The sequence below is a fragment of the Nannobrachium achirus genome (genome assembly GCF_963921795.1).
Source record: "Nannobrachium achirus genome assembly, chromosome: 7".
NCBI lineage: Eukaryota > Metazoa > Chordata > Actinopteri > Myctophiformes > Myctophidae > Nannobrachium > Nannobrachium achirus.
In genome coordinates, this window is record NC_137816.1 from 8,618,637 (window position 1) to 8,646,287 (window position 27,651).

Sequence of the window (27,651 nt, forward strand, 5' to 3'; positions counted from 1 at the left end):
AAAGCACCCAAATGAGAATGCAACCATTGAACAAACATAACAAACCTGTCATGACAGGGGCTCTGTCTCTTGCTGGATGGTATGGGGGGATGGCTGATTCATCCTGTGTGCATCTCCTCGATGCACAGGTGTGTGCATACTCGCACCTAGCTCTGAATCCAATTAGTTTGATTCAGGCCATGGAGTGACTGCTTAAATCAGACAGAATCCAACCCTACAGGATCACTGCTTCTTTGCCGATAATATAATTGGGAAAGAGAAACTTTCAAGAATAATCAAGCATGAGACAGAGGAGAGACAGCAGGAGAAAGAGACAGATGGACACAGAGAGAGAGAGAGAGAGAGAGAGAGAGAGAGAGAGAGAGAGAGAGAGAGAGAGAGTGTGCGTGCATGCGTGCGTGCGTGCGTGCGCGTCTTGTATCCGTGATTTCCGCTTCTCTGTCGCCGGCTTATTTTAATCAGATCCTAGGCAAATTAAACCGTTACGGTGAAAAATGTGCAATTATAGCGTTTCATATCACAGGATCTCATCTACAGAAGACAGGAATAGAATCAGCCCACACTAAATACCTGAGCTCTATACCTTCATGTGAGGGGCGGCCTCATTGTGAGATCTGTTATTCTTCATAATGGATATGATTGTTATCAGGAAAGGAACAAAACTCACTTGCCATTCTTGGAAATGCTCTATCGAGCAAGGCTATAAGAGAGAAATGACTTTTAATCGTTTCTTATGCAACATAAACCGATTAACCGCAAGCACTTGAACCCTACCATCCTTATTCCGAGAGGAGAATTAGGTGAAAATAGTGAATCTACAAGCTCACAATGCTGTGAGTTTTGGTGTATAGGAACTTAGGAAGACAAACAAAAATCACACCGGGGTGAAGTGAGATTGGTGGTGGTGGTGGTGGTGCTGCTGCTGTTGCTGCTGCTGCTGCTGCTGCTGCTGTTGATGATGATGATGATGATGATGATGATGATGATGATGAAGATAGACCCACATGACATCACCTGTATTTGGTATTTGATACCATGGAAAAACGCTTGGATATGTGACGACATCAGGATTTGATACAAGGAAAAAACACTTGGACATACACACCAAGACACATATTGGAGCGGCTCAACAAAAGAGCGGCCCAAGTACAGAGCCAACCCTGAGTACCCTGAAGTCATCAGTATGATGGTACTGATATCATAGCCTGGACTCCATATTTGGGCCTGAAACATATATCAGATATAACAGACATCTCCATACAGTATAAACGGGAGTGGGACACAGACAAGACAGATATACAGACAATGACATACAGACTGTCAGGGGTAGTTCAACCTAAAACCTCAAGTTCACCATTTAAATCAATCGTTTTATTTTTTAACATCAGCCTTTGGTGTAAATATAAAGCCTACTCGTCCTCTTTATCTGGGAACAACTCCAGTAAAATGATATCAATTCACTCTCTCTCTCTCTTTCTCAACCCTTATTGTAAATGCACAAACTTTCAAATTCACCCATACGCGCACGCAAGCATGAGTGGACGCACGTACATGTACTTTATCCCATTTAGGCCTAGAATTATTGAATGCCTTAACCAGTGAAAAATAGCAGATATACAAGCTCACAGAGTGCCGCGCTGCGAGCTTGTAGATCTGCTATTTTTGAAAAAGTTGTGAAAATGTGTGCAAATCTTTGAATATATGTATTTTCAAAGCGAACGTTCTGGGTGGTCCTTGGAACTAAATATTTTGAAATGGGGGTCCGTGGCCAAATAAATATCATTTTGGGGGTACTTCACATGAAAAGGTTTGAGAACCACTGACATAGTAGTCTCTCAAGAACAGACTAACTGAGCTCCAGTTAAGTGAAAAGGACCTTTTCTTTGACGATGGCTGGCCAGATTGCTGACATAGAAACATAGGTTTTTTCCAAAAATCTTAGAAGGATTCAAAATACACTTATAGAATCGGGTCAAAATTCTGATTTTCACGATTTTTCAAAAATAGCAGATCTACAAGCTCGCAGCGCGGCACTCGGTGCCGCGCTGTGAGCTTGTATATCTGCTATTTTTTTATATTTAAAGCATAAAATATTGCATCATAATGTGTTCAGGCCTTATGTGTTCAGGTTATATACACACTAGGGCAGTGGTTCCCAAACCTTTTAGCCTGTGACCCAAAAGAGAAATTAGAGGTTTGCCCCGGGACCCAAAATAGTGAAAATAGCAGACCTACAAGCTCACAACATGACGCGTTGTGAGCTTGTAGATTGGCTATTTTCACTACTTCTTTTTTTTTGTCAAATAAGTTTTATTGCCAACAGATTATCAACAACAGAATGTATCAGTTATCAGATTAACAATTTTCTGTTTTAGCATATATAAGAAAGAAAAGAAAGAGGAAAGAGCTGAAAACAAACAAGAAATAAAATACAATATGGCATCAAAACAACCCCTTCATACCCTCCCACCCCTACTGCTCAGTGACGAAACGCATAATAGAGAATCAGAATGAATTGTTCAATGGACATGCATTAGAATAAACAGTCTGTTTACAATAACATCATCCTTCTACTCAGGTAACGGACATGGGGCAACCAGATCTTATCAAATTGTGCCTGTCTGTCTTTAAGTGAATATCGTATTCTCTCAAGGTGAAGTGTACTAGTCATTTCATTAAGCCAGTGTTTAAATGACAGCAGGCTCTGGGAGGAGGAGAACGCCAGAAAACGAAAAGGAGCTGATGAGAAGTGTGAAGACATTAGTGGACTCTATGAATCGACATGGGAAAAGCAAGGATTCTCTGGATGGAGTTAAAGGTATGGATTTATACAGCAGACAATGCCCATGGGGGGGGGGGGAGACCGCCTCCCTGACGGGTGGTTCATAGACAATTATGGCTGAGTCGCTTGGGAATCAAATCCTAACGGGGTCTGATATGGAAGACAACATGTATGATTTAAATGACGTAGACCCAGAGAGTCATGTATTTAATTATGTTGGCGACAAGTGTAAATATTATACTGAGGACCAAGTCAAGAACAATGTTGATCTGGAAAAATCTTTTTCACTAATTCATTTTAATTCTAGAAGCATGTATAAAAACTTTTCAGAGATTAGGAATTATTTGGATACATTTGGGAGGAAATTCAAGGTGATTGCTTTATCTGAAACATGGTTGAAAGAAAAGAGAGGTTTAGATTTTGAATTGAAGGGTTACGACTTACATTATACCAATAGGGCTAACAGGAGGGCTGGGGGTGTGGCCCTGTTTGTTGATAACAACCTGAGGTGTAAAGTGGTCGAAAATATGACAACCACAATTGATGATTTAATGGAATGTTTAACGGTGGAAATAGAATTAGAAGGGAGGAGGAATATCGTCATCATGTGTGTATACAGAACTCCTGGGACTAATATAGAAATGTTCAAAGAAAGTCTGGAAGGATTAATGAATGGGTTAAATGAAAATAAGACTTGTCTGATTTGTGGTGATACTAATATTGATCTCATTAATGTACTGAAACATAAAGCTACATCAGATTTTTTGGACACATTATATAGAAGAGGGTTCTACCCATTAATCACTAAACCCAGTCGAATTACTGAGAAAAGTGCAACATTAATTGACAACATTTTTATCAACAAATTAGAAAACAATGTTAAGAGTGGATTAATAATAAAGGACATAAGCGATCATTTACCTGTATTTGTAACGTATAATTGTCAAATAAAGAGTATTAGAGGAACATTGTTATAGATATGTGAGAGTAAGAACAGAGGAATCAATAAATAATTTAAAAAAAGACCTTCTAAATGAAAAGTGGAATGGAGTTTATTCAGATGGAGTAAATGTTGCATATGAGTGTTTTTTGAAAAGTTTTTTATCACACTATGATAAACATTGCCCAATAGTACAAATCAAAAATAGGAATAGTTACAATAAAAAACCTTGGATAACAAAAGGATTACAGAATGCATGTAAAAAGAAAAATACACTTTACAAAGACTTCATGAAATTTAGGACAAATACTGCTGAAAGCAAATATAAGGTTTACAAAAATAAATTGACAATAATAATGAGACGGGCAAAGAAAGAATACTACAACAAGAGATTAGAGGAAAATAAAAATAACCTTAAAGGTACTTGGAAAATCTTAAATCAGGTAATGGGGAATAAAAAGGCATCCACTGATTTTCCTACTTATTTTACAAAAGATAATAATACAATTATAGAAAATATGACTGAAGTGGTAAATGAATTTAATTCTTTTTTTGTAAATGTTGGGCCTAGTTTGGCTAGTGCTATTCCACAACAAGATGAGCATAATGATGGGGAATTGGAAGGAGGAAGTAAGATTATGCAGTCCATGTATCTAGGAGAAGTGAGTGAAAGTGAAATTAAATCCATTGTAGCAAAATCAAAGAATAAAACATCAACTGATAGTGATGGGATAGACATGATTATTGTGAAGAAGACAATTGACTGTATAATTAAGCCTCTGACCTATATCTGTAATCTTTCTTTTAGTACAGGAGTTTTTCCAGAAAAGATGAAAACGGCTAAGGTAATTCCACTTTTTAAAACCGGAGACAAACATGATTTTACCAATTATAGACCAGTGTCGTTGCTATCACAGTTTTCAAAGGTGCTTGAAAAGTTGTATGTACAGAGATTGGATTCGTTTATTGAAAAGAATAATTTGTTGAGTGAGAGCCAATATGGCTTTCGGAGCAATCGATCCACAGCTTTGGCACTTATGAAAATAACAGATGAAATAACAACAGCTATAGACAATTATGAACACACAATAGGGTTATTTATCGATTTAAGGAAGGCGTTTGACACAATTGATCATCAAATATTAATTTCAAAACTGAACAGATATGGTGTGAGAGGTATAGTTTCAGACTGGTTAGTTAGTTATCTTCATAACAGGCAACAATATGTACAAATGGAGGGTTATGGTTCGGAATGCATGAAGCTTGAATGCGGGGTCCCACAAGGTTCGGTTTTAGGACCAAATCTCTTTATTTTATATATCAATGACATTTGTGAAGTATCAAAGATTATGCAGTTTGTTTTATTCGCAGACGACACAAATTTCTTTTGTTCAGGGGTCAATTTAATAAGTGTAGCCGAAGTTATTACTAATGAAATGGTCAAACTCAAAGATTGGTTTAATAAAAATAAGTTATCATTAAATTTGAAAAAAAACAAGTTTATGATTTTTTCTAACTTGAAAAAGGATGAAATTGTACTTTCTATAGATGGTGTGAATATTGAGCGAGTTTATGAATTTAGGTTTTTGGGTGTTATTTTAGATGACAAATTGACATGGAAAAATCATATAGCATATGTAAAAAGCAAGGTGGCTAAAATTCTTTTTATTTTGAATAAGGTAAAATATGAGTTAGACATGACTATATTGAGGATGTTGTATTGCACACTGGTCTTACCATATTTTGTTTATTGTCTTGAAGTATGGGGCAATACATACAGGAGTAATATCGTTCCCTTGACAATGTTACAAAAAAGAGCTTTAAGAATTATTCACAAAGAAGACTTCAGGGCACATACTAATAGACTATTTATGTTATCAGGGTTGTTGAAAATTATGGATTTGATTGAACTTAGAACATTATTAGTTGCGTATAAAGCAAAAAACAGAGAATTACCAAAACAGCTGCAACAGTTATTTGAGTTTAGTTCAGAAAATGAGGACCATAGAAGAAGATATGATTTCAAACACTTGTTTGCACGGACAACATTAAAACAAATGTGTATCTCTGTTACAGGTATAAAGTTATGGAATGCTCAAAACAAGGAGTTGAAGAGTTGTACATCAATGTTTCATTTTAAGAAAGTGTTTAAAAGGGGGAAAATTTGAAATTATGAGTTAGAGGGTTAATATGATTATCTTTCTTCTTGCCGTGTGGGTGTACGCATGTATGTTTTTTTTTTGGGGGGGGGGGGGGTTGTGTGCGTTTTTTTGTTTTGTTTGTTAGTCCTTGATTGTGTTTGGTTTTCTTATTCCTTGAAGTTAATGTACTGTATATACAGAGGCCATAACAAGGGTGTTAAAATGTTTTTAATTTGATGACCGGGGCAGGCTTAAATAAGATTAATCTTCTGCCTGCTCCCTTTCAGTTCATTTATGAATGATGTATAAATAAAATAAAGTAAATTGTATGTAATGTAAAAAAAGAAAAAAAACATGAATGAAATGAAATAAACAAAATGAAATGAAATGAAAATGAAATGAAATGCAGGTGCTTCCTCTTTTTTCCAATGAGTTAAAATCAGCTTCTTTGCTGTAATCACAATCAGACCATATGAAAGGAGATGTCGTTGTGAACTTGTCAAGTTGGAAATGGGGTCTGATGTGCCTAAGATAATTAGTATTGGGTCAGGGTCAATTTGGGTGTCCAGAATATCAGAGAACGCCTCAAAAATCTTAATCCAATATCTCTGTATTTGAGGACATAGTGCGAAGCTGTGTATTTTCACTACTTCTTAAACATGTTTTCTAATTTATGGAAATTCTTTGATTTTTCTTTTATATTATTCATGAAATGACTTGCATCATTGCATTCTTTTTTTCTTATCATGAAAATTGGTAATGTTTTTGAAGCGGTGAAAGCCGCTTCCAAGGAGTGTGTGTCCTGTACATACCGGTATATGGTCATTCCAGTCCAGAATGAACAGGCTTTTTCTGTCCCGTACATGTCCCGTGCATGCAGAATTGAGGATTGGTCAAGCTTCACATGACAATTTGGCCCTCCAGATAAAATCATTCATTCATTCATGATTCAGAATTCATAAAAATATAGAACTAAAGCACATAAAAAGTATAGATCTAGAACACAGAATGTATAGATCTAGAACACAGATTTCATAGCTCTAGAACACATAGAATAAGATTTCACCGCTTCACTTCGTACCGAGGTTTGACTTTTTTGAAAATGTTTTGAAATAATTAAAAACGTAAATGTAGGATAAAAAAAATAAAAAAAATAAGGGACCCACAAAAATGTGTCTGCGACCCACAAATGGGTCCCCGGCCCAGTGTTTGGGAACCAGTGCTCTAGGACATAGAAAACGCATTGCCTGCTGGCTGATGATGCTGCTCATTAACTCATTTTGTGCTCCAGAAATGAACGGATTAAAATGTCCAGCGTGCCTCTCGCTGGCTCCATAAGCGGCCAGTCTCTTATTTTGAAGCCCAGAAGTCGATTGCGTAAACACTTCCGGTTTGACGTCATCACGTCATTCACCGGAATCGCTCGCCGTCAACATGCCGTTGTGTAATGGCGGATCGTTGCTTTTCAACATGTGTTTTATTAGCGAGAATCTACTGCCATCCTCCCCTTTGAAAGTGTTCTTTGGAGATAATGGACATTAAAGATGAGATTCCCCGTCTGCCTCCATGTTATGGGATTACTATTTTGTGCACGTGGATCCGTGATGATGATGAATCGGCGAGGGCGATTGTGCCAGGACCTTCCGCGCAGCTACAGGGTAGGAGAACCGCCGTTACAGTAATAGAGTACTTTTCACGAGTATACTCGGGATCGGCACCATATGATACTCGAGTATTTTTCACGAGTATTCTCGGGATTGGCTACAAATGAGTTAAGCACATGCAGTTGAGAACTTTTCAGAGGTTATATTGGTGGGATCAATTATACAACAAACCCAACAGCAGTGCCTCCACTCCTGTCCCTGCTTCACATCTGTACCAAGAATCCTGCTGTGCTCTCGGAGCTTCTCCTTCTAATGGTACCGCGTGAGAGCCGTGTCATTAGCTCCTCTCTCTGGGGCAGCCATTTGGAGGGAGAACAGCGTCCAGGGAGTCAGGGACGTGCTGGGGCCCCTGATTCAGCCCGGGAAAAAGAGTTGGAGAGGCCCTCATTGCGCGCTAGAGAGAGAGAGATCTCTCTCTATAGCGCTGCTGCTACTCAAAGATTTGCCATCTCAGATCATGACAAGTGACCAATTTACTGTACATGAGTTATATTTCGTCGTTGTCGGGTGGAAACCTTGTATGTCCAAAACCGTATGTTTTGTATTTATCATTTTAAAAATGATTTAAACTAGTGAAAACAGCCGATCTACAAGCACACAACGCCTCGCGTTGCGAGGCGTTGTGAGCTTGTAGATCTGCTGTTTTCACTACTTTTGTGCAACGTACGGCCTTGTATGATGAAGCAGGGCTTTGCTTTGCGAAAAAAAAATTACATTTGAAACTTGGAGATACGAGGTTTCTGCCTGACAGTGACAATTTACTTTGTTGGCCGCCCAGCCCCCAAAATGGAACGAAGGCCGACATTTTATTTAATTTTTTTTTCCTGGACCGGCCGGGAATGAACCGGGAATGAACCGTCCGCTTTTCCCAATGACCAGCACGTCCCTGACAGCATCACTTGATACGCCACTTGATATGCCACTTGATATGCCACGCTGTATATAGAGCATGCTATGCTCTTTATGATTTAATAAGTAAGTCGTTATTTCACACTATCATCTGGTACGGAGAGCCACAGAGCTGATAAGAGACGGCAGAATCCAGTTGTGGATGATCTCATTTAATTGATGGTCTCCTTATGTAAATGTTGCCCCCTTAGCATCGTAAGCAGAGATGGGCGAAAATACATTGAAAAGTATTTTGATACAACAAAATACAAATACTGGGTCCAAAAATGTATCAAAATATAAATACAGGCCAGAGAAATATATTTGAGATTCAAATACGTATTTTGTATTTTGAAAATACATGAAAATACATTTTATAAAAATGTATGCAATGATTAGTAATTTCGTAGATTGATTGCCAAGTATTAATGTAATTGCCTGTCAGAATTTCTAAGAATACATTGACCATACAGTGTGAGCAGTGAAGTTTGATGTCATTTACCCATCCTACCTGGTTCACGTTTCCCCTCCCCCCCATTCTGAATTCCCATAGACCTTTTTCATATCTGTGTTCCAAACGCAAACAAATGATCTCTGATCAACTGATGGTGAGAAAATGCTAATGTTACATTTTCGCTAGAAAAAGGCTTCATCAAATATGAGTGAATGACTATCATAAACCATACAGAGCCACCTCCCCGACAATATCGCGCAGTCCGTTTGTTTATTTTTGGACCACAATGCACGATTCTAAGATGACCCAATGTTATTCTCCATAGAGAAATTACTTCCGTGAACCGGGGGATGAGCGAGTCACGTCATGACTTCACTGCTCTATTGTGTGTCAATGTGTAAGAGCACAGACCAGAGTTACCGTTATCTTCGAAAGCTAGACAGGAACTATGGCATGAGACTGAATGCAGAGCTACCTCTACGCCAGTACTTCATAGACTGCAAAACCGCTCTACCAGCCATAATAAAAACTAAAACTGCACTCTGTCGAGGTGCCAACGTGCGCTCAAGTAGGCCATGTATGGCCTACTTGTGTGTGGCAGCAGAGCGCACCACTGGCATCACCACTGGCGATAACAGTGACATCACCACTCTCTTCATCAGGAAGGCTGGTCCCTCATTGGCTGTTAATGATGATGTTGCCAGAAATGCTGGTCCCTGATTGGGCTACGGCAGTGATATTCAACTTCTAACACTGATAGAAGTATCAAAATGTATTAAAGATATTTAAATGGGGGCGCCCGCTGGCCTACTGGTCCAGGCGCATACCACTTAGGCATTGCCACATGGATGCATGGCGGCGGCGTCGGTTTGATTCCCGATCCGGACGACCTTCGCTGCGTGTCGTTCCCCATCTCTCCCCCCATTTCCTGTCAGTCTATTGTCCTATCCAATAAAGGCAATAAAAAAGTATTTCAAATACGTATTTCAAATACATGTATTTCAAATACTGCCCATCTCTGATCGTAAGTGGTAGTGCTTGGGGCCATGGTGACAACTCTCCACACGGCTCTCCTAAATCTTTGTTTATTGCCTTCTCTGGTCCTGTACATTTTCCCTCTCTCTCATCCATCTCTTTGTTCCTCTCAAGGTGTGAGGAGTGGGCCTATTGATCTTGTTATAATGTCCAAGAGCTTGGTCTCTGTGGGCCTTTGACCAGAACATATTGTACAACAGTATACTGGTCAATGACATTGTGGTGAACATGGGTGATGTCACTGCAGGGTAAGGAGATGGGCTCAGCTGCATTATATTAATATTTAACTCTTAAGAGATATTCTTCATGCAGATGGGGGATTTTAACCTGGTTATTGCAGTAAAAGACAAGGTAGTCAAAAGGTCACCGGTTCACCTCCTCGCCATCCATCCGTCTACAGCAGGGTTCCCCAATTAGTTTTCCCCAAGGGCCGAATTATTTCTAGGGTACCAAGACGAGGGCCACAACATTGCAGGGGGCGGCGGCGGCGTTCCCGCTACTCCAGCGACAGTTCAGATATCGTCGTTGTCGGGTGAAATGAGATGTCCAAAACCGTTCGTTTTGCATTTATCATTTTTAAAATGATTTAAACTAGTGAAAACAGACGATCTACAAGCACACAACGCCTCGCACCGCGAGGCGTTGTGTGCTTGTAGATCGGCTGTTTTCACTACTTTTGTGTGACGGCCTTGTATGATTTGCGAAAGAACGTACAAATTTGGAGTTATGAGATTTCCACCCGACAACGACGATATATATGTTGTTGCTGCTCTTATACCACCTTTATTACTGGGCTTGGTGTGGGCCAGACAGTAGCCCCCCGCGGGCCGCAAATGGCCCGCGGGCCGCCTATTGGGGAACCCTGGTCTACAGTATGTGTTAACACTGTTTCCCAAAAAGGGTCTTTGGGTCACAGACACATTTTTATGGGTCGTGAGTAAATATCCCCTTCTTTTCATTTCCATTTCAATGTGTTCTGTGTTCTCTGAAGACTAGTGGGGGGCAGGATGACATGGTTCTGAAGAGATTCTATGAAGTTTGTATGAATGAAAGGTCTTTGGTTTATCTTTGAGTACCTGGCTGATAAGGGCACAGGATCATGATGTGTTTCATGAACCATTAGTTGGGAATTAGTGCATTCTGAACATTGAGTCATCGTGTGAAACACATTATGGTATAAAATCTAATGGATGAGATGGAAAATTATTTCTTTTGTGTGATGGATCAAAACCACTCAAAACTCAGAAGTAATTAGCTACAAATGGAAGGAGATGGCATGTAATGGACGAACTGCATTCAATGCTCTATGTACGGTATAACTTGTAAGGTAGAATTGGCTGTGAATGTGTGGGAGTCTAGAAGTAATGTTGGAGAACACAGACGTATCAGTGATGATAACAATCTCCAAATTTGGGCATTGTTTCAGCATGCGGATGTTACCATGCCGGGGACGCATGCGCGGTACAGGCGGCGGTATCAGACAGTGATGTCAGAAATGTGGGCACTGTTTCACCCGTTTATGTACATTATGGGTGCGTTCGGAAACCCGCACCGGGTGTGTGCTGAGTGTAGTGAGTGCAGTGGGCGTGGCGTTGTAGAGTGCGTTCAGTGTGGCTTATTTACGAACGACCAGTTAAGAGGCAGCTGTGCGCTTTTTCACTCTGAACTCTGAACTGAAGGTAAACTTTCTGAAAAGCAGCAGTTGCTAACGTAACGTTGATATTGAAAGGAGATGTAATTCATAACATTGGCATACCTGCTGTTAGTTTACACATTGATGCGTGTGAAACTATCAAGCCCAAACGACCAATGAAGCTGTAAATGCTGCATTTTGCAGTCATTTCCTCCATTGTTCACAGCTGAGAAGCGCTCGAAACATGGCCATGAAAACTAACCAATCAAAAGACCACACTGACGCACCACACCGTCAAACCCCATCTTCTGAGTAGGGTCGGTCAGTGCGTGCACTCAGCACACCGGTGCGCCGCGCACTGGATCTCCGAACGACAACGCACCAAGTGCACCGAATAAACAAACGACAACATGGCACACCAGTGCGTTGAGTGCGCATTTCCGAGCGCACCCATGGTGTGCCATGTGACATGTCCTGGGCAAATCTCTCTTATTTCTCTTTTAGGTCTTGAGCAAAAATGTTTGGGAACCACTGTGTTAAAATTTCCGTGAGCAAGACACTTAACCCTTAACTGCACCCCCCCCCCCCCCCCCATCCCCACCCCACCCCCAGCTCTCATCATCAACAATCTGAACAGCCATCAGCTGGCTGAAGCTAAAACTGAATTCCCCCTGCAGGACTGACAAAGGTCTCCTGCCCTTTAGAACTTTAAACTTCTCTCACAATGTTTACCTCTCTGTCGCTTTATCTCTCGCTCACTTTATTCCTTTCTCTCTCTGTCTCGATCTCGATGTCTTTCAACTATGCAGAAAAGGTCAACATGATCTCTCATTCCCATGGTGTCATGGCTCTGTGGTTAAATGTTGCATTTCCTAATGGATGACCATGTCATTTGCATAATTAACACAGAGGGACTGACAGGGAGATGAGGCCTCTATCTCATAGTCTGGGCCTTACGGCGCGGCGAGGAACAGTAAACACAGACTGCAGGGAAGAATTCTACACAGAAGAAGCATGCAAATGAGACTGTTAAATAAGGCATGTTGGAAGAGAATCTATCCAGTGTTTACATGAGAAACTCAGCATGTGCTCTGGGGGTCGCTTGCTTGTTAAATCTCATACCTTTGTAAGCAGTGCAAGGGACATAATATTATTTAGTGGTGAGACAAATGGACAACCAAAGTGCATGCCTGTGCTTCTTTAATCATCATTAAAATCAGTCTATCCGGAGCATAACTGGGCGATGGACCAAACCGTCTCAAATCCGGGGTGTGTGTCTTATAAGCAGTGTTCATTTTGATTTAGTCATCTTTTTAATAAAATTCGAATTCGTTTTAGTCATATTTTAGTCTTCTGAACATTTAATTTGTAGTTTTTTTTTTGTTTTAGTTGACTAAATATCATAACATTTTAATCTACCGTTGATTTAGTTGATTTTCGTCATAGTTTTTGTCAAGGAAATAACACTGGTCAGAAGACCCCTTGATGAGACGTGCTGAATGGTAATTGGGGGGACCTGCAGTCTCTGAGAACTGAGTTGACTGCTGAGTGGCCTGATACTCTGTCTGAGGGCGAGACAGAGCTTCTGTGTTTACTGAAGGCCTAACTGACCTCAGCTTGACAGATCGGCAGGGCTCCCTGATAGGCCAAACAGACCCTCAGACGGACGGACAGATGGAAAGACGGACGGAAGGACATCTATCTATCTATCTATCTATCTATCTATCTATCTATCTAATAATACACAATTATATATATTTTTGAGCGGTGCTAACCGCTCCTATAGACCGCTTAAAAAAAATGATGTCACAAATGATGTCACAAATGATGATGACATGAGTCCGCTAGACCAATGAAACACTTCGATTCTGTTGATCTGTCCATGATGTCATAGTCACATAGGCACCCGATTGGTTAACTCTGATTTAGAACGCGTTTAGGCCGCCTAAATTACGTCATAAAAAATTATTGAGCGGTGCTAACATTGAATTTCAAAATAGTTCATTTGAATTTCTCAATTGTATGAGTCATGTATTATCTATAATACATGAAAACAAACCACACTTTTAGACAGAGCGCTTTAATCACAGGGCCCTGTCTAAAAGTGTGGTTTGTTTTCATGTATTATAGAGATATCCAGCTCAAGACAATTTTGAAATTCAAAGAATATAAATAAACAGCTTATCACAAATGATGATGACATGAGTCCACTAGACCAATGAAACACTTCGATTCTGTTGATCTGTCCATGATGTCATAGTCACATAGGCACCCGATTGGTTAACTCTGATTTAGAACGCGTTTAGGCCGCCTAAATTACGTCATAAAAAATTATTGAGCGGTGCTAACCTTGAATTTCAAAATAGTTCATTTGAATTTCTCAATTGTATGAGTCATGTATTATCTATATATAATACATGAAAACAAACCACACTTTTAGACAGAGCGCTTTAATCACAGGGCCCTGTCTAAAAGTGTGGTTTGTTTTCATGTATTATAGAGATATCCAGCTCAAGACAATTTTGAAATTCAAAGAATATAAATAAACAGCTTATGATTATCATGTAGATCGAAGTACAAGCTTTACCACGCCTAACCAACTCCATATCCTGGACACTTCATGGGAGCGAAAATACAGTAGAACCTCCTTCTCCTCTTTGGATCTGCAACTACTGTTGAATTTTGTACAATCGGTCTCTCATCTTGCCGGCCTTCTGGCTAAACTGGGACAGTGATCATGAAGGTGATACCTATAATAATGTCATGTTTGGCAGATCCTTGCGGATGTCAGCACTGAGTGACAGAGAGAATGTTTGCAAGATGTCTAGAATGTCTAGAACCACTCCACAGCAGATGTGGGAAAGTCTCGACCAAACAAGTCCAGTATTTGTCTGCAACTCTACAGATCCTTTTGTCATTGTGGTTAAAGTAAAGCAATAGAAACTGTGCATGACATTCCAGCTGCTCTTCATGCTCTTTGGTCTTGGGCTTCTCAGCCATCATTTTCGAATGACTTTGTCTTCAAAGTATCTTAACATGACCTTTCAGGGTAATTAGAATGCACTATCCTCATGTATTCTAATATTTAGGTACCGGTATGTAGACATGGCAAAGTCCAGCTTATGGTCCTTATAGTACCAGTACTCATCCAGACACCACAGCCCCACACAGAACACCTGGAACACAAAGAAGGGGGCGGTGGCTCTCTCCCTGAAGAGCTCCAGGAAATCAGGCACCATCAACAGTTGGGTCTCTCCTTAGGTCCTCTGTACAGGTGGGTCTCTCCTTAGGTCCTTAGGTCCCACTTCTCCAGGTATTCTTTGTCTTTCTTCAGGTGATGAATAACACCGGTAGGTTTCCCCCGCACAGTCCTTTCCAAAGTTTCCTTTGCCTTCTGGATGCCGAGTCTGAAGTCGGCCACATTTGGACGCAGCTTCCGTCCCCTATGGTAAACAGCCAGTGCAGACTCAAAATCCCCCATGGTGCACAGTGCCTCTGCCTTACAGTACAATCCCTTGTAAAATGTCTTGTCATGTTTAAGAGATGCCTCAGCGTCCCTTAAAGCATTTTCTGGATCCCCCATCCCCCCCAGGAAACATTTAGATCGCTCAGCGAGGCAGTCCTTGTCTTCCACCTTGAGCATTAATCCCATGGAATAGCTTTCTATAGCTTTGATATAGTGCCCCTTTTGGTACAACTGATCTCCCATTGCCAAATAACTTTGAAATGTCGGGAAGAAGGGGATGACCTTTGGTGGGACGACCTTTGGCACTGGGGCCAAAGGTCATTTCAGCCTTTATGTGGTGCTCGCTGCTCGTGCGATACCAGACAATTGTGATCCGCTTTTGGAGAAATTACCTATGTTGGTTTGACTGCTGCTTTTATATCCGTTACGCTGACGACAGATCTACCCATGACGTCATCCATTGCTTTGTGGAGTTCAGTTTTGAAGCCTTGATTTCAGCAAATTGGATGTACTGTAGCCTACATGTAGGATGCTGTCATCATGCCATAGGTGACCATATACTGTAGGCCTATTTGTTGTTGTTGGGTGGGAGAGTGGAACTGGGGAAACACATCTTTGCGATCCCCCATCTTCAAGAAACATTTATTTTAGATCATCCGACATAATGTTCAAGTGCCACGTTCCTTTCCCTACAGAGAGAAAGACAGCGAGAGGGACATGGAGAGATCTATTCAATATTCTTCTATGAGTCTCGGTATCTGAATCTATCTCCAGATGTCTCTGTAAATCTGTATACTACTATATTCTTCTGTATATAGCTAATTTATAACTAAATATGACGTCATGCCGTGACGTGACGTATCATGCTCGTTTCCTCGACAACACTGCCCCTGTGAATCCGATAACATGAGGATTCACAACGTATGTTAGAGGTAACGAATGTTTCTTCTTCGCGTCTCCTAGTCCTGTTGCGTGGATCTGATGTGAATTATTCAGTTTGGGACCTTCTAAGTCTATGCTACTTCGCTCTTCCTTGAAGCAGATTATAAGGTTGGGGTGGAGTGGAGCTATGATGGGTCTACTCTATGCTGATGAGATTACATATCTTCAAGACGCTAGAAATATCGTGGTAATGTAGAATTCATCTTTGAGGTCTTGAATGTCATGTTGAACTATGAAGGTTGAGTAAGTACATCACATTTCCATATGCTACGTGAACACATCACATTGTGACTGTAAGTAAGCTATGTAGGTACATTGCGAAGAAAGGGCTTGAAATCAAAGTTCACAGTATATCATTGCGACCGTAGGTCGCATTTACTACCAAAACCTCCACCGGCTGTCCGTCTGTGAGTCAGTGAGTCAGTGAGTGAGTCACACTTTTGCCCTGCTCATATCTCCACAACCGTTGCCCCCATCCATGCCAAATGTTGCACACACACTCCTTACCTGCCAAACTACAACCTCCAAGGATCCCCAGAGCTCCAGGGACCCCCAGGTCCCTGGGGGACCCCCAGGTGTAAATAAATGTCCCTCCGTGAGTGACACGTCACACGTCACACTTTTGCCCTGCTCATATCTCCACAACCGTTGCCCCCATCCATGCCACATTTTGCACACACACTCCTTACCTGGCAAACTACAACCTCCAAGGACCCCTGGTGTAAAAAATGACCACATGTGCAAAAATGACCAAATGACCACCCCAACGGGGCTGCTCACGGGGAATTCCTGGGGACCACCCACTCCTGGTGCTCCAGAACGGATGCAAAAGTGGTGGCGCCCCCAGTGGAGGACCCCCTCCACTGCAGCTCACATAAAATGCCGTAACTCGGGCTAGGAGCGTCCGGGAGAGCCGGGGCCGGTACCTATTCATCCGCCAAGGCAACGCGGAGACCCCACCCCTCATTTCTCACATGGCCCTCTTCTAGCGCCACCTTCAGGCCGATTTTTAAAAAACACATTTTTGGACACTGCTTCTACAGATTTTGCCCTAAAATCACGGAAATCACTACACAGCATGTCTACACTCATGTCATCAACATGGATCAGGAAGATTTTGGAAAAACCCATTTTTGCCCTATTTGTGGAGATAAGCGACCATCTCCCGATTAGGGAGTCTTACTGGTACTCCCTAAATATTTCTGCACCGCTCACTTCGCACGGGTGCGATTTTTTAATACATTTTAGCAGGATTTTTACCGTGCTTCAAAGTTTATATAATATATATATATATTTTTTGAGCGGTGGTAAACCGCTCCTAAGAGTGGCTGTGCGTGTGTCAGTAGCCACTTTTCCTCAGCGTTTTGCCATAGCAATGTGTTTTCCTCAGCGTTTTGCCATAGAAATATGTGTATGTGCGTAGCCATATTACATCATATTACATCACCAATTATCTGTAGCCACTATCTGTAGCCACTTTTCCTCAGTGTTTTGCCATAGCAATGTGTTTTCCTCAGCGTTTTGCCATAGCAATATGTGTGTGTGCGTAGCCATATTACATCATATTACGTCACCAATGATCTGTAGCCACTATCTGTAGCCACTTTTCCTCAGCGTTTTGCCATAGCAATGTGTTTTCCTCAGCGTTTTGCCATAGCAATGTGCGTGTGTGTAGCCATATTACATCACCAATTACCAATTGATTGAAGACGTTGTGCAAGCACGAACACCGCTCACTTCACATTGGGTGTGATTTTTCAAGTTACTTGACAAAAACTAGACTTAGAGTGGCGGTTTCGGCCGAGGCATCTTCTCCCCGTGCGTTTCGCGTGCACGATCCGTTCACGTAAATGTGGGCTCAAATAATCCAAGTGTGACTCTACAGTCGATATGAACAGTTTCGCTAGCTAAATGGATGGGCGCTGGGAAGCTATAGCAGGGAAAGGACCTGACGTCACTTCCGCTTCATGTCAGAGGAGCCATGCGCTATCGATGGACGAGCGGTGACTAGGGAAGGTTAGACGATTGCCGATTTTTGAATAAAAATCATTTATTTAGTTATTAATGACCCAGTACGGTAAATTACGGCGCGGCTGAGACTCCTTGCTCAGATGTCCGGTATAAAACAAAGTGTTCAACAGGATTTTTTATAAGGCTCCCTCAATTGTATCACGATATATACGATATTTCTGAAAAGGACATTGTGGAGACATTGTATCGTCTCAACGATAATTATCACCATATCACCCACCCCTACCTCAGGTCATGCCATTTTGTTGGAGGGACACAAGGTCAAACTGAGGGGCAACGACGGCCTTGGCCTTCATGGCCTCCCCGAAACTCCTGCCCTGCTGTCGGTATTCATGGCTCTCAGTTCCCAGCTGACGTCGTGTGGGAGTCCAGACTGCTCCACACCGTACTGAAGAACTGCCAGCTTGCATAACGTCTTGAGACTTGGACTCAGGTCTAACACATGCAGGTCATTGGGTGCCGCAGGTGCCCCAAAGAGGATGACACGATCTCCCAGCATGCAACAGTCCATACCAGACGACCCTGAACGTGGCCCTTTGCCCTGGGGCTCAACCTTCCTCTTCCAGGAGAAGGTCTCTGGATTGAGTTTCCACAGATCATTTAAGCTATCATCCTCCTCGTTGGAGCCTCCATATATGTACAGCTCTCCGTTGTAGGCAAAGGCTGAATGATCACAACGTTCTTCTGGGAGAAGCTGTCCTGAAGGCGGCTTCAGCCAGCAGTCTGTCTCCGTGTCAAACACTCTGAGGTCGTTGTAGAACCAGTCCCACTGGCCCCAATAGCCGCCGAATACAAACAACTTTGTCCCGATGACGGTGACGGAGAACCCTAGCGTAGTCGGTGGAGGTCCTCTGGTGTTGATCAGAGACCAGCACCTGGTGCTGCTGTCCAACCTGTAGAGGTCATCGTTGTATACAGACTTGGTCCATCCTCCAAGCACGTACATGACCTTCCCCAAGACACAGGCTCTATGGTTGTGCCTCCCCTCTGGAGGCTCCGTCCCAGACACCCGGGGTTTGGACCATCTGTGGGCGTCCACATCGAATGCATAAAGCCCGTTGCAGCGAGGCTGCCCTCCCCAGATGTAGACGGTATCTTCTATCAGCACAGCTGTGCAGCCTCGGCAACCAGAGGGCACCTCAGGGTGATTCTCTCCTCTGAGCGTCCTCCAGCGCAAAGACACCGTGTTGAAAACGTGCACGTGAATCGGAGTCTTGTCGTCGTCGTCGTAGTCGCCTCCGAAGTAGAACGCCTCGTGCTCCACTGCAACGAAGGCATAACGGCCATGTTTTGGTCCTGCTCCGCTCAGATGTAGCGCCCAGCAGAACATTAGGGTGTTTTTTTGTAGAAAGTTATTGCTCTCACTTAGGGGTTCAGAGGCACAGGCGTCGCACAGAGCTTGACAGTCAAGGAAGCTGATTACTGGTGACTGGTAAATGAATGAGCGTTTCAGGGAGGTTTTGCTCAGAGGCAGTGTTCAGGTACCTCTGAGAGTCTGCTACAGGCAGCTGGATCTGTTGGTGAAAGTTGCAAAATGACGTGAAGCTACCCTCAGATTGAACCGATTAAAGCGTTGCTCCGAATGACGCAGTCGTCTGTGTGATGTCAAGTGGACGTCGACGGGCGTTTCTCACAAAGACGGTCGTAACAGAAAGCCCTCACTCACTGTCAGTCCAGCAGAAAAGCTTCTGATATCACAATCTGTGACAGTTCTGCAAGCGTGGCTTGCTGACACCACTCGTTCTTAGATTCCAACTATCCAGTCCGTAGACTCTGAAGAGTCCAGTCCATATATTCCAACAGCCTGTGCCGTCACACCTTATTGCCTCACAGAGAGAGAGGTGTGATGTCATACCACTGATGTCACTGCTTCCTCCTCACCTGACCTTATATGGAGCTTGCGCGGTGCCTATAGAGCAGCGGTTCTCACCCTGTGGGTCGGGACACTGCGTTATTTTGGAACGGTGCAAACCGCTCCTACATTTCACTGTGTGTGTTTTAGTTCAGATCTTCATATATGGAGATATGTTTAGTTCAGATGTCCATGTATGGAGATCAGTACCAATACACTCAAAGTAACTGACGTCACAGACAGAACGGCCCATATAAGGAGATATGAACGTGTGTCGTGTTTGAGACGCTCACTTCGCACTGGAGCGGGGATTTACTGGAGAATGTTTTGCACCACACTGCACCACACTTCCGGTTAACAGCAGACATACAAGCTCACGTTGTGTCGCAGATGCAGCCGTTGTGAGCTTGTAGATCACACTCGGCTGCGGTGCCGGAATCTCCGTCCAATTTCTGCGCAATGCACAATGGGATGTTGGAAACTTGTGGATAGATCTAGAACACAGATTGTATAGCTCTAGAACATATAGAATAAAAATTCCCCGCTTCACTTCGAACCGAGGTTTTATTTTCTTGAAGCGGTGAAAACCGCTTCCAATGAGTGGCTTTGTGTGTCCTATGCCCATATATGGTCATTTCAGTCCAGAATGAACAGGTTTTTTCAAAAACAAAATGTGTTTCATGTCCATATATGGTCATCTCAGTCCAGAATGAACAGGCTTTTTCAAAAACAAAATGTATGTCACCTCATGTCCATATATGGTCACTCCAGTCCAGAATGAACAGGTTTTTTCTGTCCCGTACGTCCAGAATATCAGTCCAGAATGAATAGGCTTTTTCAAAAAGCAAAATGTGTGTCCCATGTCCATATATGGCCATTTCAGTTCAGAATGAACAGGTTTTATCTGTCCTGTCCTGTCCTGTCCTGTCCCGTCCGTCCGTCCGTCCGTCCGTCCGTCCGTCCGTCCGTTCGTACGTACGTATGTGTGTAGTGTCCGTCCCGGTCTGATGATTGGATTCTTTGAGGATTGGTCAAGCTTCACATGACAATTCTGCCCTCCAGATAAAATCATTAATTCATTCAGAATATAAAGAATGTATAGATCACAGAGTTCATAACTCTAGAACACATAGAATAAAAGTTCACGGCTTCACTTCGAACCGAGGTTTGATTTTTGATTTTTTTGGCAGCTCTTTGCTATTCTACAAATTGGCTTCATGTCATTGACCTTTGTGGGAAAGGTGGAAATTACCATATGCATAAGTGGGAAACAATACATTTAAAAGCCAAATAATTCATTCTGCGATGTATACATTTTAGCAGGATTTTTACTGTGCTTCAAAGTTTATAATTTTTTTATATTTTTTGGACAGCTCTTTGCTATTCTACAAATTGGCTTCATGTCATTGACCTTTGTGGGAAAGGTGAAAATTACCATATGCATACCAAAGTGGGAAACAATACATTTAAAAGCCAAAGAATTCATTCTGGGAAAGTCACCAATCAGACAGCGTTAACTAACTCTCCCTTTAAACATGCTGGACGACTCCTGTCCGTCTCAAGGCCAGAGCCTGGGTATCACCAGTATCCTCTGCTGACACTGACCTGCTATAGAGCTCATGTACTGCTCTGTTAGAATGTGTGGGAGTGACAATCCCCAAGGGGATTTGCTTACCTTAACGCCCCGCCTGGTTGAGTGCCAACAGTGCAGACAGCTGTACTATAATGTCCCGTCTGTGTGTACTGTCTGTCTGTCTGTCTGTCTGTCTGTCTGTCTGTCTGTCTGTCTGTCTGTCTGTCTGTCTGTCTGTCTGTCTGTCTGTCTGTCTGTCTGTCTACTTTTCACCATTAGCAGCTGTATGGAATACAGATGGATGTCCTATCTGGTTTGGAAACAAATTGGTTTTATGCAGTCTGAATAAGGAATGTGATTCAAACTGATTCAAAATTTAGCAGAAATAAGTTTCCATGTGTTTTTCACTGTTCAGTTGAAATGCAGTCGCTGATTGGCCCGGTCATTTTCTGATTTCTCATACTCGCTCCCTATGGGCCGAAGTCCAGACTGATTGGCTACTATGGAGGAACATGTGAGTGAATCCACTTTATAAAAAAAAGGTTCCGTGACCACATTGTTTACAGTTAAAGGGTTTTTTCTAGAGCCCCGACCGATGCCATATTTTTTGACCGATGCCGATGTTTGCCAATGGTCTGGGGACCACCAGTGGTCCTTGAGGGGTTTCCAGGTGGTCCCCAGCAAAATGATGGAGATTTGGTAACCAAATGGACCCTTTATAAGATTTTTAACTCATGAGTGTTAAATGAAACCCAATGGATCCTTACGAGCAACGACAATATATTCTAAGTTTTGGATCTGAGTCATCAAATGGTGGTCTAATATTACTTATAACAACGACCGATATATTGAAGAGATAATGACTGATGTCCGATACTGACATCGGGGTCCAAAAACTACCGATATATCGGTTTGACCAATATATCGGTCGGGCTCTAGTTTTTTCTCCGTTGTGCAGATGGTGGTTTTCACTGTTTAGTGTTTACAGTGAAAAGGTTTTTCTCCTGTGTGGATACGCTGGTGAATCCTCAGTTCATCGAACCTATTAAAAGTCTTGTAACACTGTTTACAGATCAAAGGTTTTACTCCAGTGTGGACTGTCAGGTGATTCTTCAGGTTACCTAACCTACTGAAACTCTTGTCGCACATTTTACAAGAGAAAGGTTTTTCTCCAGTGTGGATACGCTGGTGCCTCTTCAGGTTACCTAACAGATTAAAACTCTTCTCACACTGTTTACAGATGAAAGGTTTTTCTCCTGTGTGGATGCGCTGGTGACTCTTCAGTTCATCGAACCTATTAAAAGTCTTGTAACACTGTTTACAGATCAAAGGTTTTACTCCAGTGTGGACTGTCAGGTGATTCTTCAGGTTACCTAACCTACTGAAACTCTTGTTGCACATTTTACAAGAGAAAGGTTTTTCTCCAGTGTGAATACGCTGGTGCCTCTTTAGGTGACCTAAGCGACTGAAACTCTTGCCGCACTGTTTACAGCGAAAAGGTTTTTCTCCAGTGTGAATACGCTGGTGACTCTTCAGGTTACCAAACAGATTAAAACTCTTCTCACACTGTTTACAGATGAAAGGTTTTTCTCCTGTGTGGATACGCTGGTGAGTTTTCAGGTGACTTGAGTGACAGAAACTCTTGTCACACTGTTTACAGATGTGAGTTTTCGTCCCTGTCAGCTGATTTGTCTTTACTTCTCCTGGCTGAGTTAAAGTCTTGGTAAACTTTTGATGACTGTAAGACTTTGGTTTGTACAGTATGTCTGATGTGTCTCCTTGTTCCTGGCTGGTTACAATTCTGGTGATTGGCAGGAAGGATTCTGAGGGGATCTGTCCATTTATGGGAATTTTGCAGTAGAGGTCGTCATGGCTCGATTGAGATCTGAAGTATGTACAATCAGAACAGCTGACCTTTGTCTGGGAAGACCACACTCCTTCCTGGAGTGGCGGGTCATTATCAAATCTGCATCTATCCACAATTTTCCCCGGGGGTTTACTGGAGACTATCAGGACCAAACTTCCGGGTTTAACAGCAGACATACAAGCTCACGTCGCGTCGCAGATGCAACCCGTTGTGAGCTTGTAAATCGGCGGCGGAAGATCGGTGCAAACGTCTGCGCAATGCACTATGGGGCGTAGGAAAATCGTGGATACATGGACTGTGATAGGGACAGAGAGAGTTTTAGGTTCTTTTGAGTAATACAATTTAGTTCTCAACCTCTCAACACTTTAGGACACTTAATACTGAAGTGAAATAAAATAATATTTTCTTAATCTTATACATGCTGAGCAGAGATCTGGTCTGACCTCACTCACAACACAACCGGTTACCATGCATGTCTGACAACACCGATATGCGCAGGCTGCCGCCCCTCCATATTTGAGCCAATGAGGGAGCAGCATTCTTGGTGACGTCACCACCAAAAAGTGTGACCTGATAACAAGGCGGAAAGTGACGCGAATTACCAGCCATATTTGGCTATGAGTGCACAAGGCACAAGTTGGCACCTAGACTGAGTGCAGTCTGTTAGATGCCGTCTGTTTCCGGACGTTTCCAGAAACGGTATCTGTCTATCTGTCTGTGTTGCCAGCCGCCTTTAGCCAATGAGGGACCAGCATTCTTGGTGACGTCACCATCAACAAGTGCGACCTGATATAAATGGCTGGAGGTGGATGAAAGTGGGTGGAGGTGGTTGACAGTGAGTGGAGGTGGGTAAAACTGGGTGGATGTGGGTGGAGGTGGGTTAAGTTGGATGGAGGTGGGGGAAAGTGGGTGTAGGTGGAGGTATGTGGTATGCGGGTTAAGGTGGGTGGAGGGGGTTGAAAGTGAGTGGAGGTGGGTGGAGGTGGGTGAAAGTGAGTTGAGGTGGGTGGAGGTGGGTGAAAGTGAGTTGAGGTGGGTGGAGGTGGGTGAAATTGAGTTGAGGTGGGTGAAAGTGGCTGGAGATGGGTGGGGGTGGGTGAAGATGGGTGGAGGAGCAGCGTTCTCAGTGACGTCACCTGATATAAATAACGATAGATAGATAGATAGATAGATAGATAGATAGATAGATGATAGATAGATAGATAGATAGATAGATAGATAGATAGATAGATAGATAGATAGATGTGCCAAATGTTGCAGCTAATGTTATACTGGGCGCGTAAATCTAGGTAAAAAAAGGAAAAACCCTGTAAATTGTCACATGCTCGCGACAGTTTACGCTCACAAAACAAATATGTTCTCCAAACGTGAAGCCTATCTATAACTAGTAAGACGCCTCAGGGCGACATGCGACCTCGGTTGCGCCAATACTTGAAATCTGTGATTCGAGCGCCCGACTCACGAAAACCCGGGTCCCCCTGGTGGTCCTGGCCTGGGCCTGTGTCGCATTGGCCTGCTGTACTCAAACCCCGGCGGGGCCAGGTGGTCGGGCTCCGGCTCCGGTCCAAAGGGGTCGAAGCGGGCCCCGGGGGGCACAGCACCCGGAGGCAGGTTGCCCCCTCCCGGGATCCCAGCGTGCGGGTTGTACCGCGGCGGCATCATGTGTCGCGGGTCCATCAGACTCCCTCCGCCCAGCGGATTCAGCGGATCCAGATCTGCACCCCCTACGCGCGGAGGCCACTGTGGCGGCACGGGATGCCACTCGCCCCGTGGCTGAGGGTAGTAACCACTCCCTCTGTAATCTCTGTGATCTCTGTAATCGTCCTCCTCGTACGGCCGTCCTTCCGTCATGGTGCCCGTCTCGGTCGTGGCCTTCGCGGCCGGCCCCTCCTGAGGTGCCAGGAGCTGCGCTCTCACCTTTTCCGCCAGGCCAGCGGCGTCCTTGTACGCGTGGTCGAACGACTGCAGCCGCGCTGCGTCCGCGTGGTCGCCGACGTTCACCGACAGCGTCGAGTCCCGCTCCGTGTCGGAGTTGATCAGGGTGACAATCACGACGCCGGAGTCAACCAGGGCCTTGAGCAGGTAGCGGCCGGTGCCGCCTCTGCCGTGGTAGCGCAGGGTGTACACCTCCTTGTTGCTGTTCCAGCCCGCCGGGAGCAGCTCTGAGCTCCGGTCGGCGCTGCCCGGCTCGTCTCCGGAGCCCATGCACTTGTATCCATTCTTGGTGATGGCCCAGTGGATGAAACTCACCACTGCGTCCTGGGGGCAGCTGAAGCTGCCTGCGACGGTGGTATAGAATGCCTCTAGTCCTTCCATCTCTTGGGTTTTTAGTACTTCTGCTCTGGTGCCTCTTGCTTATTAAGTAAGTGTTTATGACCAATGATCCGTCTGATCCAGGAATGGGTATGGAGTGACTCAGGAATGGGTATGGAGTGACTTCTATCTGAGTAGTGCTTACTGTGAAGGCTTGTGAAGTGGAGATCTCCTTTGCTGCTGGAGCAGGGCGCAAACTGACAGTGTGATCACAGCTGGGACTGCGTTTCAGTTTTATAGCATGTTACGTCACTCTGATGTCACCACTATCTCGCATCATCAGTCTGATGTCACCACTTACTCGCATCATCAGTCTGATGTCACCACTTACTCGCATCATCAGTCTGATGTCATCACGAGTCAGCCCTGCTGACTGATGGAGATCCCTGATGTCAACAGTATATTTCTATACCAGGGGTCAGCAACCCGTGGCTCTTTAGCGCCGCCCTAGTGGCTCCGTGGAGCTTTTTCAAAAATGTATGAAAATGGAAATAGATGGGGGGAAATGTTTTTGTTTTAATATGGTTTCTGTAGGAGTTTCTGTAGGCTAATATAGCTAATATAGACACTTACAGCATGTGTTGCCTTCATTATAAGGCTTATATAAGGCTTGTATTTGTTTGCGGCTCCAGACAGATTTGCTTTTAGTTATTTTGGTTCAATATGGCTCTTGGCTCTTAGACCCCTGGTCTATACCGTATACATTATGGGGCCCATGGAGATCTCTCTATCTATCAGTTCTGGTCCCCTTTATGCCCATATATGGAGATCCCTGATGGCATCAGTAGCCTATATGTCCATATATGGGCATACTGATATGCCTATATATGGAGATCTCAGGTTTTGCCCAAATATGGATCCATGATGTCCATCCCAGCCTAGTGGTCACAATATCTATCTCGTGGCTCAAGTCTGCTTCCGTCGCCTCCGCCGAAAACTAGTCTTCGCCCCCTACAGAAACATTAACCCATTTAGTGCTCCAGACATGAACGGGTTAAATGTCCAGCGTGCCTCTCGCAGGCTCCATACGCTGCCATTCTCTTATTTTGAAGGCCAGAAGTCCATTGCGTAAACACTTCCGGGTTGACGTCATGACGTCATTCAACGGAAGCGATCGTCACCCCATGCCGTTCCTAATGCCATTGTTATTACTTTATTGTAGCGAGAATCTAATGCCATCCTTGGCTTTAAAAGTGTTGTTTGGAGAAAATGGACATTAAAGATGAGATCTACCGTCGGCCTCCATGTTAAGGGATTACTATTTTGTGCACGTGGATCCGTGATGATGATGAATCGGCGAGTCCAATCGTGCCAGGACTTTCCAACGGACCATAGGGTAAGGGTGCCGGCGTTACTCTATATACAGTATTTTACGCGAGTATACTCGGGATCGGCACTCTAAATACTCAAGTATTTTTCACGAGTATACTTGGGATCAGCGTTAAATGAGTTAATAGCGACCAGAACTGCCGATCCGACCGCCATGCCCATACATAGAGATCTGGTTTTCCAGAACCACCCATTTGACCATATACTGATAACAGGGAACTCCGTATATGAGCATACAAGGCATACAAGGGACAGAGGCAGTTAGCCAGACACATAAAAATAACACAGATAGACGAGTATAAATAATCACACCCAGTGTGAAGTGAGCGGCACCTTTTATGAGTTAATTTCATTAGTCTGTCTGTCTGTCTGTCTGTCTGTCTGTCTGTCTGTCTGTGATCCCAACTGTTGATCTGACTATATATGGGCATTCACTGATTAGTGTGGTTGCCCAACAGGGCAACACACTAGTACTAGTGCGACTTTATTGTTTCTTTCTAGATAAACTCTCCACCCCAAAAGTCCATTGAGTTCAATAGAGGAGTGTCTGGTATCCAGACTATAAGTAGGCAACCACACTTGCAATTTCCTAGAATTTCATCTACCTAGTTATTAGTGTGGTAACCCCACAGGGCAACACACTGTAGTCCTGGGGAAACTTTATTTTTTCATATCTCACGCAGACTTGAGCCACGAGATAGATATTGTGACCACTAGGCTGGGTTGGACATCATGGACATC

General features: G+C 43.4%; 2 protein-coding genes across 2 annotated transcripts; both read right to left on the reverse strand.

Annotated features, from left to right (window-relative positions):
- Positions 1 to 18,268: 18,268 nt before the first annotated feature.
- On the reverse strand, positions 18,269 to 19,306 carry LOC308288561 (kelch domain-containing protein 3-like; the record flags this gene model as incomplete). Its single annotated transcript, XM_080730033.1, has 2 exons — positions 18,269 to 18,552; positions 18,655 to 19,306. 2 exons carry the CDS (start codon positions 19,304 to 19,306, stop codon positions 18,269 to 18,271), a joined length of 936 nt encoding a protein of 311 aa, XP_080586159.1.
- A 5,420-nt stretch (positions 19,307 to 24,726) lies between these two features.
- Positions 24,727 to 25,584, reverse strand: LOC308288562 (proteasome inhibitor PI31 subunit-like; the record flags this gene model as incomplete). The annotated part of the gene is made up of 1 exon (XM_080730034.1): positions 24,727 to 25,584. One exon carries the CDS (start codon positions 25,582 to 25,584, stop codon positions 24,727 to 24,729), a length of 858 nt encoding a protein of 285 aa, XP_080586160.1.
- Positions 25,585 to 27,651: the final 2,067 nt, after the last annotated feature.